This window comes from Oncorhynchus nerka, linkage group LG20 (genome assembly GCF_034236695.1).
Source record: "Oncorhynchus nerka isolate Pitt River linkage group LG20, Oner_Uvic_2.0, whole genome shotgun sequence".
NCBI classification, from domain to species: Eukaryota; Metazoa; Chordata; class Actinopteri; order Salmoniformes; family Salmonidae; genus Oncorhynchus; species Oncorhynchus nerka.
In genome coordinates, this window is record NC_088415.1 from 87133018 (window position 1) to 87149629 (window position 16612).

At 42.3% G+C, this 16612-nt stretch overlaps 1 protein-coding gene across 1 annotated transcript in view; it reads right to left on the minus strand.

Annotated features, from left to right (window-relative positions):
- Positions 1 to 16612, minus strand: part of LOC115103353 (collagen alpha-5(IV) chain-like) — an 81711-nt gene that overhangs the window by 53748 nt on the left and 11351 nt on the right. Inside the window, exons 2-13 of the mRNA XM_029624240.2 lie at positions 11592 to 11645; positions 11329 to 11418; positions 6064 to 6108; positions 5832 to 5876; positions 5676 to 5738; positions 4782 to 4838; positions 4645 to 4671; positions 4428 to 4499; positions 2324 to 2386; positions 2042 to 2077; positions 1861 to 1908; positions 1142 to 1216 (exon numbers count right to left, since the gene is read on the minus strand). Of these exons, the coding sequence (XP_029480100.2) occupies positions 1142 to 1216; positions 1861 to 1908; positions 2042 to 2077; positions 2324 to 2386; positions 4428 to 4499; positions 4645 to 4671; positions 4782 to 4838; positions 5676 to 5738; positions 5832 to 5876; positions 6064 to 6108; positions 11329 to 11418; positions 11592 to 11645 (675 nt within the window). The remainder of the gene's footprint in view (positions 1 to 1141; positions 1217 to 1860; positions 1909 to 2041; positions 2078 to 2323; positions 2387 to 4427; positions 4500 to 4644; positions 4672 to 4781; positions 4839 to 5675; positions 5739 to 5831; positions 5877 to 6063; positions 6109 to 11328; positions 11419 to 11591; positions 11646 to 16612) is intronic.

The window sequence follows — 16612 nt, forward strand, 5'->3', positions numbered from 1 at the left end:
CATCAAAGTATTAGATAGTAACATCACAGTATTAGATAGTAACACTACTGCACACATCACAGTATTAGATAGTAACACTACTGCACACATCACAGTATTAGATAGTAACATTACTGCACACATCACAGTATTTCTTGATTCATCACAGTAATGATAATATTAACCTTGATCTGATTATTATTAGGTCACAGTTACAGGCACTAAAAAGCTAGCTCATGAGAAACTTTGCATTGTGTTTGATTGAGCTTGGCTGCAATGAAACCAATAGAAAAGTCCCAAAAGTGCAGACCCCACACACTTGACACTCCAGACATGCAAAAGCAAATGATCAAAATATTTGAATTATACTGAACACAAATATAAACGCAACATGCAACAATTTAATTGAGTTACAGTTTAAAATAAGGAAATCAGTCAATTTCAATAAATTCATTCGGCCCTAATCTATGGATTTCACATGACTGGGATGCCATGGGTGAGCCTGGGAAGGCAAAGGCCCGCCCACTGGGGAGCCATGGGTGAGCCTGGGAAGGCAAAGGCATGCCCACTGGGGAGCCATGGGTGAGCCTGGGAAGGCAAAGGCTCGCCCACTGGGGAGCCATGGGTGAGCCTGGGAAGGCAAAGGCCCGCCCACTGGGGAGCCATGCACAGCTAATCAGAATTATTTTTTCCCCACAAAAGGGCTTTATTACAGACAGAAATAGTCCTCAGTTTCATCAGCTGTCCGGGTGGCTGGTTTCAGACGATCCCGCAGGTGAAGAAGCCAGATATGGAGGTCCTGGGCTGGAGTGGTTACACATGGTCTACGGTTGTGATGTACTGCCAAATTCTCTAAAACGACGTCGTAGGTGGCTTATGGTAGAGAAATGGACATTCAATTCTCAGGCAACAGCTCTGCCAATTGCACGTTCCCTCAAAACTTGAGACATCACATTTTAGAGTATCCTTTTATTATGCCGACATGCTACACTATGCCTACTATCAGGGATGTAAACACATTTGTGCACAACAATTTAAGACAAATACAATTTTTTGTGCATATGGAACAATTCGGGGATATTTTATTTCAGCTCATATGTTGCATTTCTATTTTGTGTTCAGTGTAGTATTTAAACCTAGGTCTGACTTGGTGTGACTATACCTTCAAATCGGAGGGAGCGTGGGCATATAGTTTGATCCCTTTGGGTCCCGGGAATCCAGGGGGCCCTTGGTGTCCCTTCAAGAGAAAAGGGAACCGGTCACACATATATATATCCTGTAGTTGGAATGGAATTCAAATGTCATCCACCTGTATGCTCGTTATATGACATCATGATGCTAGAACGACTCATTAAATGAGAGAAACCTGGTCCAAGAGGGTAGGAGGGTTAGTACAGATAATTATTAAACATGAAGACACACATTCACATTATGTTACACATGTAATTTCAAACAAGAAAAAACAGACATCGAAAGCATTCCCAACTTCATATTTCAAGTGCAGCTCCACAGACTGGCCACGTGGTGGCAGCGCAGAGGTGGTGGTCATTGTCTTATCGACTACAAAACATAGCCAAAAAAACAAAACATTTAATGACACAATTTTAAAGGGCCTTTGACCTGAAGTAATTGGATGCCGTATAGGTAAAATTATATGTAGGTTTATGAGCTTCAGCGTAAGAGCTTTAGCATATATAATGTCAGATATAATCAAGAATTAAAAGTAAGCATTTCAAGCATTCCAATTGAGAAACTCAGTGTATGGAGATAATATGAGGAATAAGGGATATAGGCGAGTGACACATGCATTGATGATGATGATGATGATGATGATGATGATGGTACAACATGATGTGAGCTACAGTGAAGTAGTGTCTTTACCTTTGGACCACCAGAGCCAGGGATACTGGAGCTGCGTCCCTCTTGACCCTACAGCAAATAACATCAGTTACAGCACAGCTGAGCAACCTTCACACACACACACACACACACACACACACACACACACACACACACACACACACACACACAACACACACACACACACACAGTCACCTATTACCTTAAACCCTGGGATCCCGGGTAGACCTAGCAATCCCTAGATAGAGAGTAGTAAGTACAAGGAAGGAGGTCAAGACATAACTATTCCCAGTACATCATCAACACTAACACCAGAGAACTGACTGTTACAAAACCTACATGGATCAGTACAGTACTGCACAGTAAGATGCAATCCAATGTCATCTCTGTGAACATGTCATTGAAGAAGACAAACATCACAATACATTAATATAGCATAAAACATTTATAACACAGTTGAGACCAGGCGCAATAATTCACTCACAACGACACCACGGTGCCCAACGTCCCCTTGTTGTCCTGTCGGTCCTGTTACCCCGTGGACACCCTGTATGACACCACAGACAGATAGTTTAATGTCTATCTCTGATAGGACACCCTATAAGACACCACAGACAGATGGGTTAATGTCTATCTCTGATAGGACACCCTATAAGACACCACAGACAGATGGGTTAATGTCTATCTCTGATAGGACACCCTATAAGACACCACAGACAGATGGGTTAATGTCTATCTCTGATAGGACACCCTATAAGACACCACAGACAGATGGGTTAATGTCTATCTCTGATAGGACACCCTATAAGACACCACAGACAGATGGGTTAATGTCTATCTCTGATAGGACACCCTATAAGACACCACAGACAGATGGGTTAATGTCTATCTCTGATCGGACACCCTATAAGACACCACGGACAGATGGGTTAATGTCTATCTCTGATCGGACACCCTATAAGACACCACAGACAGATGGGTTAATGTCTATACCCTGGCAGATCGGGGCATCATAAGCTAGCTTGTTTTCTTCTTCGTGGCTATGTGTATCGGGTATGTGAGGTCATAGCGCGCAAACAAGTGAACAGCTGTGCCCTTGGAAGATATGAGAAGAACAGGATGGACTGAAGAACTGTGGTCACTTCTCAGAGGCTCTATGTCTTATGCCGTGTGACCAAGTTACTCAGAAGCAAAGATGATTGGAAACCATACAGGTCTATTCTGTTCCTCAAGTTTATCTCCAACCGGAGTCGCCAAGAATGTCCTTGACTATACGCCTAGACCAACTGCTGAGAGCTAAAAGGGATTGGAAGAATAGAAATGTATATAGTTAAGCATATTAATTGTTAACTATTAAAATTAAACAAACCAGGTTAACATGTCATTTTTCTCTCACAGATTAACTTCATAGGGTGGTGAAAGTGCATGGAATGAGTTTGATGCTCCTTTCAATAATTATCCATAATAATAACCTCAGCATGTAGACTAGCCCACCCTCACAGTCTACCCACACTGTGTCTGTGAGCTGTTGGCTAGAGCACACATAACAAGACCAGAGTAGACACATTTTCTATTTAACGCAACAGTTTGTGACTAAACTAATCGGTAGAGTTGAAAATGCAATGGAAACACATTGAACATTTGATTTTTATTCGGTACACAAATGATTTTTATACGCAAAAGAAAAATCTTTTCGCGTGCACTACGTCATCACACACTGATTTTTATACGCAAAAAAAAAATCTGTTTGGTGGACACACATCTGGTGGGAAAATACACATATTTTCTTTATGCAGATTTTAGAATATTGACATGGAAACCTAGCTTCTGATCAGGAGAAGAGAAGAATGCCCAGCCCATAACCCATAATGCACTAGTTGATGTCTGAGAGGATTTGATTAGTGTTTTCATAGTGAAACTGTCATCTTGCCTATCAGTGTACAAGGTGATCCGTATTACCATATTGCTTGCTTAGTGAATACATCTGATTCCCTCCGATCGGGCTCATACCTGGCTCAAACTCGGGACATCTGCCTCGCAAACACATGTGACCACCCTCATGGAGTATTTCAACCTAACGCGCCACCAATTAAGACCTTCTTCAATGGCATAAGGGGCAACACTTCAGGGCAGGCTGAGGAGTGAGTTTCTGCTACACATATACACCCATCAAAACCTCTCTGATCTCTACACGTGCAGGAAGCCAGGTAAGTTGACTGAGAACACGTTCTCATTTGCAGCAACGACCTGGGGAATAGTTACAGGGGAGAGGAGGGGGATGAATGAGCCAATTGTAAACTGGGGATTATTAGGTGACCATGATGGTTTGAGGGCCAGATTGGGTATTTAGCCAGGACACCGGGGTTAACACCCCTACTCTTACGATAAGTGCCATGGGATCTTTAATGACCTCAGAGAGTCAGGACACCCGTTTAACGTCCCATCCGAAAGACGGCCCCCTACAGTATAGAGGATAGAAGTATAGAATATAGAGGAAGTATAGAGGAAGTGGAGGACGGAACTGAAGCTTGAGGAGACGATAGACAGAGGAATAGAATGATGCTATATTATGGGTTGCTGTGAGTTACCTGGTCACCGTCCCTTCCTCGGGGTCCAGGTCTCCCTGACTGTCCAAACCCAATTAACATTTGGGATTCACCCTGCACACACATACACACACACACACACACATGCACACAAAATGTTAATTCTGCGGATAATTATAATGACAATGATGGTGATAATGATGATGATGATGAAGAAGAAGGAATGAGCAAGAGAAGGAAGAAGAGCTGGAGAGATTACCTTTGGTCCAGGTGCTCCAGGTAAACCCTAAAAAAAAGAAGAAAGACAAATATGAACATGACAAAAAAAAGCATATTATGACAGACAGTAGTTAAACACACAAATAAAATAAAAAGTTGTGTATCCATCCATCTTACTCTTAATCCATAATCACCATCAGAGGGACCAGCTGGACCAGTAGCACCTCTCTCACCCTGTGGAGACATGTCGTTATCATCACATAGAATGAATGTGGCGCCGTGTCCTAAGTGGAGCACTATTACCCTACTGTCACGTATGCACCCTCTCCTACCTCTAGGTCACCAGGCTTCTCGTTATGGCGCACACCTGTCACCATCGTTACACGCATCTGTGCATAATGACACTCACCTGGACTCCATCACCTACTTGATTACCTGCCCTTATATATGTCACTAGGCTTACCTACCTGGCGGCAGGTAGCCTAGTGGTTAGAGTGTTGGACTAGTAACCGAAAGGTTGCAAGATTGAATCATTGAGCTGACAAGGTAAAAATCTGTCGTTCTGCCCCTGAAAAAGGCAATTAACCCACTGTTCCTAGGCCGTCATTGAAAATAAGAATTTGTTCTTAAATTGACTTGTCTAGGTTAAATAAGGTTAAAAATATATATTTAAAAAAACTCCCTTTGGTTTCCTTCCCCAGTCGTCATTGTTCCTGTTCCTTGTCGGTGCTGAGTTTCTTGTTTTGTTCCATTTATTAGTTAAATGTTTTCAGTCACTGAACTTCCTTCCTGACTCTCAGCGTACATCGTTACACCTACATAATGCATTACCTTTAACAGAAAAACTTGTGGACACTTAGTCTGATCCATATTAGGGAATAGGGTGCCATTATATGGGATGATTGTGATACTATGTGAAGATAGACGGTAGTGATGATCCTGCTGTCTAACTAGAGTGTGCGACTATCTGTGAGTCTTGTCTACATCTGGATAGCTTGGGGTGATAACTTTTTTTGTCAGAGAGGTTCACATAGAGAGAGATTTATGGGACAATAGCCATTGTTACTTCACCTCTGTCCCATTGCATCCTGAGGAACCTGGTTGGCCCATTGGTCCTTGAAGGCCTGGGATGCCCTAGGGGAAAAGTCAGGTAAATATTACACTGACAAAGACACACACACACACACACACACACACACACACACACACACACACACACAGTCTTACCGGTAGACCTGGTGTCGCAGAAAATCCTTCTTTACCTTCAGGTCCCTGAAGAAATAAACAGGACTGTAGATTTACTAAATATACAGAAAACACACACACACACACAAACACACACACACACACACACACACACACACACACACACACACACACACACACACACACACACACACACACACACACACACACTTATACCATTTACATATTAGCAAAGACATTTGTGGAAAGTTACCCGATCGCCATCTGTTCCTGGAGGTCCATGAGGGCCCACATCTCCCTGGGAAAGACAATTAAAACATTATTCAGATGTGATTTCACACATTACTATCCCCCAAAACATGGACGAGTCATAGTGTGCTACCCTAGCCTGAGAGAAGAGGATGGATTACTGTGGATCGGAACAATGCCCTGCATTAACCACATTACACACACTAGCAAGCAAGCACACACACCTCGTTACACGTTCATCCCTTCCTGAACTAAAGGGTTTGCAATGTTACAGATTGACGAGTTGTTTTCATGTGTCAGTAACTGACATCGTTTAAGCCTTGTGTCTTATGAACACTACAAATACAGGGGACATCATCTTAGGACAAGCGATATTTGAAGCGCCCTTTGTCATATTTAAGTAACTGCCAACATTTAAGTCTTACATCTACGTCCAGTCTTATAAGTGAAGAAGAAGTGGGACACAGTTTTAGTTAAAGTGATTTTTCAGTCTTCTGAAATTATCAATGCCTTTGAAACATATTTTTGGGTGAGCAATAATTTAGAACATTTTTACTGGTATTTAGCATTTATAATGTATTTTTTGAACGACCAACCCAAGAAGACTAGGTCTTCACTGTACGGTGCAGTTCCTGTAGAACTGTCACGACTTCCGCCGAAGTTGGTCCCTCTCCTTGTTCGGGCGGCGTTCGGCGGTCGACGTCACCGGCTTTCTAGTCACCACCGATCCATGTTTCATTTTCGATTTGTTTAGTCTTCATTGTACACACCTGGTTTCCATTCCAATATCATTGTTCCCTATTTAACCCTCTGGTTTCCTCTTGGTTTTTGTATGTGTTTGTTATTGTCATGTTGTCTCGCTTTGTGATCTGGATTATTGCCTCCTTCATGGAATGTTGATTTTTGAGTAAAGTTACGATTATTACTCATCTCTGTATCCTGCCTTACCCACATCACCTAGACTTTTGACAAGAACACATATGTCATATGGGTGATCAGCATAGGGCTGTCTGGGTGGTCAGGATAGGGCTGTCTGGGTGATCAGGATAGGGCTGTCTGGGTGATCAGGATAGGGTTGCATGGGTGATCAGGATAGGGTTGCATGGGTGATCAGCATAGGGTTGTCTGGGTGATCACCATAGGGCTGTCTGGGTGATCAGGATAGGGTTGTCTGGGTGATCAGGATAGGGCTGTCTGGGTGATCAGGATAGGGCTGTCTGGGTGATCAGGATAGGGCTGTCTGGGTGATCAGGATAGGTTTGTCTGGGTGATCAGGATAGGGCTGTCTGGGTGATCAGGATAGGGCTGTCTGGGTGATCAGGATAGGGCTGTCTGGGTGATCAGGATAGGGCTGTCTGGGTGATCAGGATAGGGCTGTCTGGGTGATCAGGATAGGGTTGTCTGGGTGATCAGCATAGGGCTGCTCCTCTTCTATCCGTGTCACATTTCTGTTCTCCTGAGACAGAGAGACATCTCTGTCTGCTGTGTTGGTGTCCAGTGTCAACTCACATGCATCTGATGAAGACACAAAAACTGATCACCATCATTTATAAAAGGTCATAAATACAGTTTTGGATAATGAGTGAATAATGCCCAACATTTAGTTTTTCTTCATATTCCATCTAAAAATGTAGACTTTTATAGTATAAGAACTTTATGTTTAATAAGTGACTATAATTGTTTTGGAAGCTGTAGTTGTTACAGATGCAACATTTGAATACTATTATCTTGGTCCTCAATGCAACCAAGACTTACATTTCTCAAGTGCTGATTTCAAATAACACACAGCATTATGGTCCACACTGTCAGCATTATGGTCCACACTGTCAGCATTATGGTCCATACTGTTAGCATTATGGTCCACACTGTTAGCATTATGGTCCACACTGAACTCAGAGGGCATATTTTTGTCTGTTCACAAACAATACAAAACTATCTGCTCAATCTTTCCACTACTAACCTGTCTAAAATAAGTAACATTTTAAATATATTTGATGGCATTTCAATTCAAAGCAATTTTGGAATACTGCAACTTGGAAATACGTTTAGGGATAAATTCAAGTTTTGGCAACTATAAGGGCTGTATTACTAACAGATGTGATTCTACCTGAGTTTATTGAGTTTACAGTGCAGGTCTTCCAGCACAGAAGAAAATATCTTCACTCCAGGAGTCTCCTGGGTGATTGTAGCTCAGATCCAGCTTTATCAGTGACTGGTTTGACTTCAGTGCTGAAGCGAGAAAACCACAGCCTTCCTCTGTGACCAAACAGAATGACAACCTGCCAGAAAGCCTTCCACACTCAGAAATAGACTGATTTGTACTCTCTTATTCCAAGTACAACCCATCATGTCAAACATAGTTTTACTATGAAGTCACCTTGTTTTAAAGCTAGTTTCCTGAAATTCTACACATTATACCATGTCTTATGCCGTGTTCTTATGCTATCTGAGTGACTCAAACATAACTAAATCAATGGGGGTCCCATGCCATGGAATTTTAGATTCTCCCTGACTGTCTAGTTTTTTTATTTTGGTGATTGTTAGTTATCAAAGATGATCTTGTTTAAAAATGTATCATTATCTTTTCTACGTACTTTATATTTAGTGTTATTCATTTAAGTTTACACTGAAATATATATAGAGAAATAACAGAGGAAACACTGCCATGTGGGAGAATACAGTGAGGATCCCCAAGGTCAGGAAGGATCAGCTGAATCTCGCAGGTTGTTGTCCCTCGGGTCCAGCTCTCTCAGGTGTGCGGGTTTAGAGCCGAGAACTGACACTAACGCTTCACGCTTTGAGAGGTTACATCCATTCAGCCTAGACAATGGACCAAAACAATATGTTCACACACAATACAGTATCAGGTGCAGTGTGTCGATTGATACTATCGGCAAGACTTTTCACAGAGAAATGGAGATTGAACGTCATACACTATCTCCCCGATTGGATCAACATGGTCTCCAGGTGAAAATTGCAAGCTAATTGACAAATGACAAGCTAATCTGGTGTAGAATGGGAAAGCTGTTCTGGAGGCTTTGACCGCTGGCAGCAACCTAAGAAGACCTTCCTCTGATCTAGAGTATGTATTCAGGTAAAACACGTCCAGCTCCTCTTCTGAAGTCAGTAACACAGGGACCAGAGGTGACCACAGTCCAGGTGACAGTTTGGCTTTTGAGAGACTTCCTGAGCTCAGGTAGCGTTGGATCTCCTCCACTAGAGAATGGTATTTTAGTTCATTCAGACAGTGGTACAGATTGATTCACCTTTCTGGAGGGATTCTCCCTGATCTTCTCCTTGACGTACTTGACTGCTTCCTCATTGCTTTTGCCAGTTGCCTCCTTTTTGTTTTCAGAAGGCCTTGTAAGTGAGTCTGATTTAGACTCCAGTGTGAGGCTGAGAAAGAGGCGGAGGAACAGGTTCAGGTGCCCATTCTCACTCTGTAAGGCCTTGTCCAGAGCACTATTTATGGAGGACGGTTTCTTTAGACATCTGATGTGTTCTGCTGGTGGTTTCTTGTTGACATTGTTGTTTTGGAATCTGATAGACGCACAAGTGAGCTCTAAAAGTGTTGAGACATTGACACATTTTGTTGTTGTTTTTGTACTTTGGATTTGAAATGATACAATGACGACGAGGTTAAAGTGCAAACTGTCAGCTTTAATTTTCATCCATATTGGCGTTATTCGTTACCATTCCCTAAAAGATGATGTTGTTGCTACCTTAGTCCGGCTTGCAACCAAAGTGTTTTGAGATATGTTTGCCTTGGTTGGTATTGTCACCGGAACAACTTAGTCCTTTTTGAACAGACTAAGAGGGATTTATCTATTTGACAAGTTCTCCGTACAATAGAAATGATGTATTTCCTCGTTTACCAAATCTACTGTGGATATTTACCCGACACTTTGTATGAATGGAAACTAATGTTGATGTAGCCTATTGGGAATTGATGGGAAATGATGTAAAATATATCACTAGCCACTTTAAACAATGCTACCTAATATAATGTTTACATACCCTACATTATTCATCTCATATGTATATGTATATACTGTACTCTATATCATCTACTGCATCTTTATGTAATACATGTATCACTAGCCACTTTAACTATGCCACTTTGTTTACATACTCATCTCATATATATATACTGCACTCAATACCATCTACTGTATCTTGCCTATGCCGCTCTGTACCATCACTCACTCATATATCTTTATGTACATATTCTTATCCCCTTACACTTGTGTCTATAAGGTAGTAGTTTTGGAATTGTTAGCTAGATTACTTGTTGGTTATTACTGCATTGTCGGAACTAGAAGCACAAGCATTTCGCTACACTCGCATTAACATCTGCTAACCATGTGTATGTGACAAATAACATTTGATTTTATTTTATTTGTAATTACAGTAGAATCGCAATTTAAACTTTAAATACATCATGAGGGTCAGGACCATGTTGTGATAGCTAGTAATTCAAACTAGAAAAACGTAATTTCCTGAAGAAAAACGGTGTGCTTGCTTGTAGTCAAAGTATTTTTCATGATAGTGTTATGTAGTGGGCAGTGTCGTGTTAGCGCACAGTTAGGCAAACATGTTGACAGGATACACTTCCACACTCCATCCCCCAGGGGGCAGCAGCAACCTTGTCCAAATGCTGAGCCATGTTGATAAGCACATCAGGTGCTGCCAATGAAGGTGATGGTCAGTCAGAGTAGCAGCTGGTAAGCTGTAAGGCTGCTTGGTTTGTTTTGGTGGCCATGAGGCCTTTCGTTTGTTTTTGTCTTTAGTTTGGGGCATGCCTTTTGTATTTTTCCTTTTTGTACATATACTGTATTATCTCCCTGGGCACATACACTGATTTCTCACATAGATGCTCATCTTAAATTAGGTTACTGACCAGTTAACTAGGCCTAAGACCCCTAGACAAAGTGAGTGCAACATTATCTGTAGGCTAATTACTGGGATCCGTAACAGACAGAAGGTGCAGTAGTAGTAACTATTGGTGACTGTAGAAGTAGCAGTTACAGATGTGACTAGGTCATTCACAGTAGTAGCAATGAAGGAAAAAGTCTCGGCACACTAAAATGTACAATTCAGTCAGAACAACATCCGTGGGTTAAATTGGTTTTGCTACATGGTTTGATACAGGGGAGATGTTAGAAACCAATGGTTAAGGAGTGGGGGAATCTGATCCTAGATCTGTGTTTAAGGGCAAGTTCTACACTTCCTAGGAAAGGACAGTAAAGAATGATAACAGACACCTGACCTTTGGCCCCACAGGTCCAAGGTGACCCTCTGAGCCTGGATGCCCAACCGACCCAGGTGGACCCGTCTCTCCTGCAAAACCCCTTTCTCCCTGTGTGCGTGCGTGCGTGCGTGCGTGCGTGCGTGCGTGCGTGCGTGCGTGCGTGTGTGTGTGTAGATCATGGAGAGAAATAACAATGATCATGAGGCATAAATAATGTAGTATTAAATTGATTGATTCTAAATCAATACAGTCTCAAAGCTGTGTGCTGGTGTTCTGGTTACCTTGTTGCCTTTGACTCCTTCACAGTGACACATGGACTTCCCAGTACACGCACACTAGAAAGAAACAACACACACTCATTATAGCTGGCAAATGTTTCTAAAAAACCCAGCACAGAAACACCTTCAGTGGAGAAACAATGATGAACTCAATATCCATTCAGTTAGACGTAAAACCACATTCTTCAAAGTTAAAAGTATGACTGTGTAGCTCAAACAAAATAAATTGAAGTAGATTTGCAGAAAACCATTCAATAGAATAAAATAAACCGAAACATATTTCAAACAAATGTAGCATTGTTTGTGAGCTCTGCAAACAATGTGTCCACTCCGAGAAAAATTGAATGGTAAATAATGTGATTGAAATGAATGAAATGACCAATGTAACCTCTATGTTCTAGATATCTAGTAATGTTACTAGGAAATTACAAGGATTAAACAGTAAATTAATTACTGGTGAGATGTTTAGCGGGAAATTGATAAATATTTAACAAACAAAGGGCAAATAAATGTAAATAATGAAACATGTAAATAGTGAAACAATGAATGCGCCCAAATTGGTGGGAGGTAGAGAGTGCATAACAACCCTCCATAACAGCCCTACATAGCAACAAGCAGATGAAGACCTTGTCTGGCCTATAGAATTGGGAATACTAGAATGCACATTAACCTTCTTATGATGGGATATTCTACTGGATATTCTACTGTATCTTAGTCGATGCTGCTCGTCCATATATTTCTATAGTCTTAATTCCATTCCATTACTTAGATGTGTGTGTATTGGGTATATGTTGTGAAATTGTTAGATATTACTGCACTGTCGGAGCTAGAAACACAAAGCATTTCGCTCCACCCGCAATAACATCTGCAAAACACGTTTATGTGACCAATAAAGTTTGATTTGATAAAGGTCAGAGTCAACCGGTGCTGTAAAATAATGAATTTGAAGAATTTATCTGCACTGCATGTTTGAAATGTATTATTATGTTTTATATTTTTTTATTCCCTTTTATCTCCCCAATTGTTAGTAGTTACAGTCTTGTCTCATTGCTGGCAACCCCCGTACGGACTTGGGAGAGGCGAAGGTCGAGAGCCATGCGTCCTCCGAAACACAACCCAACCAAGCCGCACTGCTTCTTGACACGATGCGCATCCAACCCGGAAGCCAACCGCACCAATGTGTCAAGAGGAAACGCCGTACACCTGGTGACCTGGTGACCTATTATGTTCAATAATAGTATGAGGTTTATCTGTCATGATCATAAGTGTCCAATATATGGCTGTAGTGTATCTAATCAAGATTCAAGTTTTAATGTCACGTGCACAGGTACAATGAAATGCCTTTCTTGCAAGCTTTAATCTCTCTCTCGTTCTCTGTCTTTCTCACACGCACAAATGTGACCTTGTGTCTTAGGAAACATCTTTCTTTGGAGAAAACAAGACTAGGAGAATAATTATCTAGTGCTGCTTCCCACGGGAAAAGGTCATGTGGCAGATACGACATGCTATCATAGCCCATTCGTTGGCCCACAACAACGGTAATAATAATTGCGACCCACTTGGCACAGACATCAGTTCAAATCAAATCAAATCAAATGTATTTATATAGCCCTTCGTACATCAGCTGATATCTCAAAGTGCTGTACAGAAACCCAGCCTAAAACCCCAAACAGCAATTAATGCAGGTGTAGAATGTCTCAGCCTCCATGTCTCAGCCTCCAGTATTTATGCTGCATTAGTTTATGTGTCGGGGGGCTAGGGTCAGTTTGTTATATCTGGAGTACTTCTCCTGTCCTATTCGGTGTCCTGTGTGAATCTAAGTGTGCGTTCTCTAATTCTCTCCTTCTCTCTTTCTTTCTCTCTCTCGGAGGACCTGAGCCCTAGGACCATGCCCCAGGACTACCTGACATGATGACTCCTTGCTGTCCCCAGTCCACCTGGCCATGCTGCTGCTCCAGTTTCAACTGGCCTGGGCCCTAGGACCATGTCCCAGGACTACCTGACATGATGACTCCTTGCTGTCCCCAGTCCACCTGGCCATGCTGCTGCTCCAGTTTCAACTGTTCTGCCTTACTATTATTCAACCATGCTGGTCATTTATGAACATTTGAACATCTTGGCCACGTTCTGTTATAATCTCCACCCGGCACAGCCAGAAGAGGACTGGCCACCCCACATATGCTCTCTCTAATTCTCTCTTTCTTTCTCTCTCTCGGAGGACCTGAGCCCTAGGACCGTGCCCCAGGACTACCTGACATGATGACTCCTTGCTGTCCCCAGTCCACCTGACTGTGCTGCTGCTCCAGTTTCAACTGTTCTGCCTTATTATTATTCGACCATGCTGGTCATTTATGAACATTTGAACATCTTGGTCATGTTCTGTTATAATCTCTACCCGGCACAGCCAGAAGAGGACTGGCCACCCCACATAGCCTGGTTCCTCTCTAGGTTTCTTCCTAGGTTTTGGCCTTTCTAGGGAGTTTTTCCTAGCCACCGTGCTTTTACACCTGCATTGTTTGCTGTTTGGGGTTTTAGGCTGGGTTTCTGTACAGCACTTTGAGATATCAGCTGATGTACGAAGGGCTATATAAATACATTTGATTTGATTTAGAAGCACGGTGGCTAGGAAAAACTCCCTAGAAAGGAGTTTCAGTTCAATGTCTAGTTTTAATTCACATTTGGCTGCTGTCAACTTACGTGAATTCATTGTGAAATCAACAATTCACCATGCCATTGGATTTAGGTCAAAAGAAAGTGAATTCTCTTACACTGAGGACTTAAACAAAAAAAATACAATCATTTTTCCATGTTGATTCAACCAGTTTTTGACCAGTGGGTTTCCCTTGACTCCCATGATCAACAGATAATATGTTGAGTTACCTATTACATCATTTAGGTGAACTAACTTTAGGTGAACCCCCTCCACAGTATCTGCTGGAGCCTGGCAGTGTGATGGCAGACAGAATCATTTTACCATAGCTGCGAGAAGTAGTTTCGGGGTTGGGGTGCTGCGTTTATAAAAAAAATGTTTTGTAAATTTCGGGAATTTTATTTTCAGGGGGGGTCCTGTAAACATATATTTGCCCGCACTACAGACACTACATCGTTCCAGATGCTATTTCGGTCCGCTAATACAGCACTATTAAACACCCAGTGAACGACTTTAGTGAAAAAAAATAGTTTCACCCCCCAAAAATTCAGCACCCTTACTTCCCGCGGCTATGCATTTTACAGACACCAAATGGCTACAGACACTATATGGCTACAGACACTATATGGCTACAGACACTATATGGCTACAGACGCTATATGGCTACCGACACCAACTGGCTACAGACACTATATGGCTACAGACACTATATGGCTACAGACACTATATGGCTACAGACACTATATGGCTACAGATACTATATGGCAAAAGACACCAACTGGCTACAGACACTATATGGCTAAAGACGCTATATGGCTACCGACGCTATATGGCTACAGACACTATATGGCTACAGACACTATATGGCTACAGACACTATATGGCTACAGACACTATGTGGCTACAGACACTATATGGCTACCGACGCTATAGGGCTAAAGACAACAACTGGCTACAGACGATGTATGGCTACAGACGATGTATGGCTACAGACACTATATGGCTACAGACACTATGTGGCTACAGACACTATATGGCTACAGACACTATATGGCTACAGACGCTATAAGGCTACATACGCTATATGGCTACAGACGCTATATGGCTACAGACACTATATGGCTACAAACACTATATGGCTACAGACACGATATGGCTACAGACACTATATGGCTACCGACGCTATATGGCTAAAGACACCAATTGGCTACAGACGCTATAAGGCTACAGACGCTATATGGCTACAGACACTATATGGCTACAGACGCTATATGGCTACAGACGCTATATGGCTACAGACACTATATGGCTACAGACACTATATGGCTACAGACACTATATGGCTACAGACGATGTATGGCTACAGACACTATATGGCTACAGACACTATCGTTCCAGACACGATATGGCTACAGACGCTGTATGGCTACAGACGCTGTATGGCTACAGACGCTATACGGCTACAGACACTATATGGCTACAGACACTATATGGCTACCGACGCTATATGGCTAAAGACACCAACTGGCTACAGACGATGTATGGCTACAGACACTATATGGCTACAGACACTATATGGCTACAGACACTATATGGCTACAGACACTATATGGCTACAGACACTATGTGGCTACAGACACTATATGGCTACAGACACTATATGGCTACCGACGCTATATGGCTAAAGACACCAACTGGCTACAGACGATGTATGGCTACAGACGATGTATGGCTACAGACACTATATGGCTACAGACACTATAAGGCTACAGACGCTATATGGCTACAGACACTATATGGCTACAGACACTATATGGCTACAGACACGATATGGCTACAGACACTATGTGGCTACAGACACTATATGGCTACAGACACTATATGGCTACAGACGCTATAAGGCTACAGACGCTATATGGCTACAGACGCTATATGGCTACAGACACTATATGGCTACAAACACTATATGGCTACAGACACGATATGGCTACAGACACTATATGGCTACCGACGCTATATGGCTAAAGACACCAACTGGCTACAGACGCTATAAGGCTACAGACGCTATATGGCTACAGACACTATATGGCTACAGACACTATATGGCTACAGACGCTATATGGCTACAGACGCTATATGGCTACAGACACTATATGGCTACAGACACTATATGGCTACAGACGATGTATGGCTACAGACACTATATGGCTACAGACACTATCGTTCCAGACACGATATGGCTACAGACGCTGTATGGCTACAGACGCTGTATGGCTACAGACGCTATACGGCTACAGACACTATATGGCTACAGACACTATATGGCTACCGACGCTATATGGCTAAAGACACCAACTGGCTACAGACGATGTAT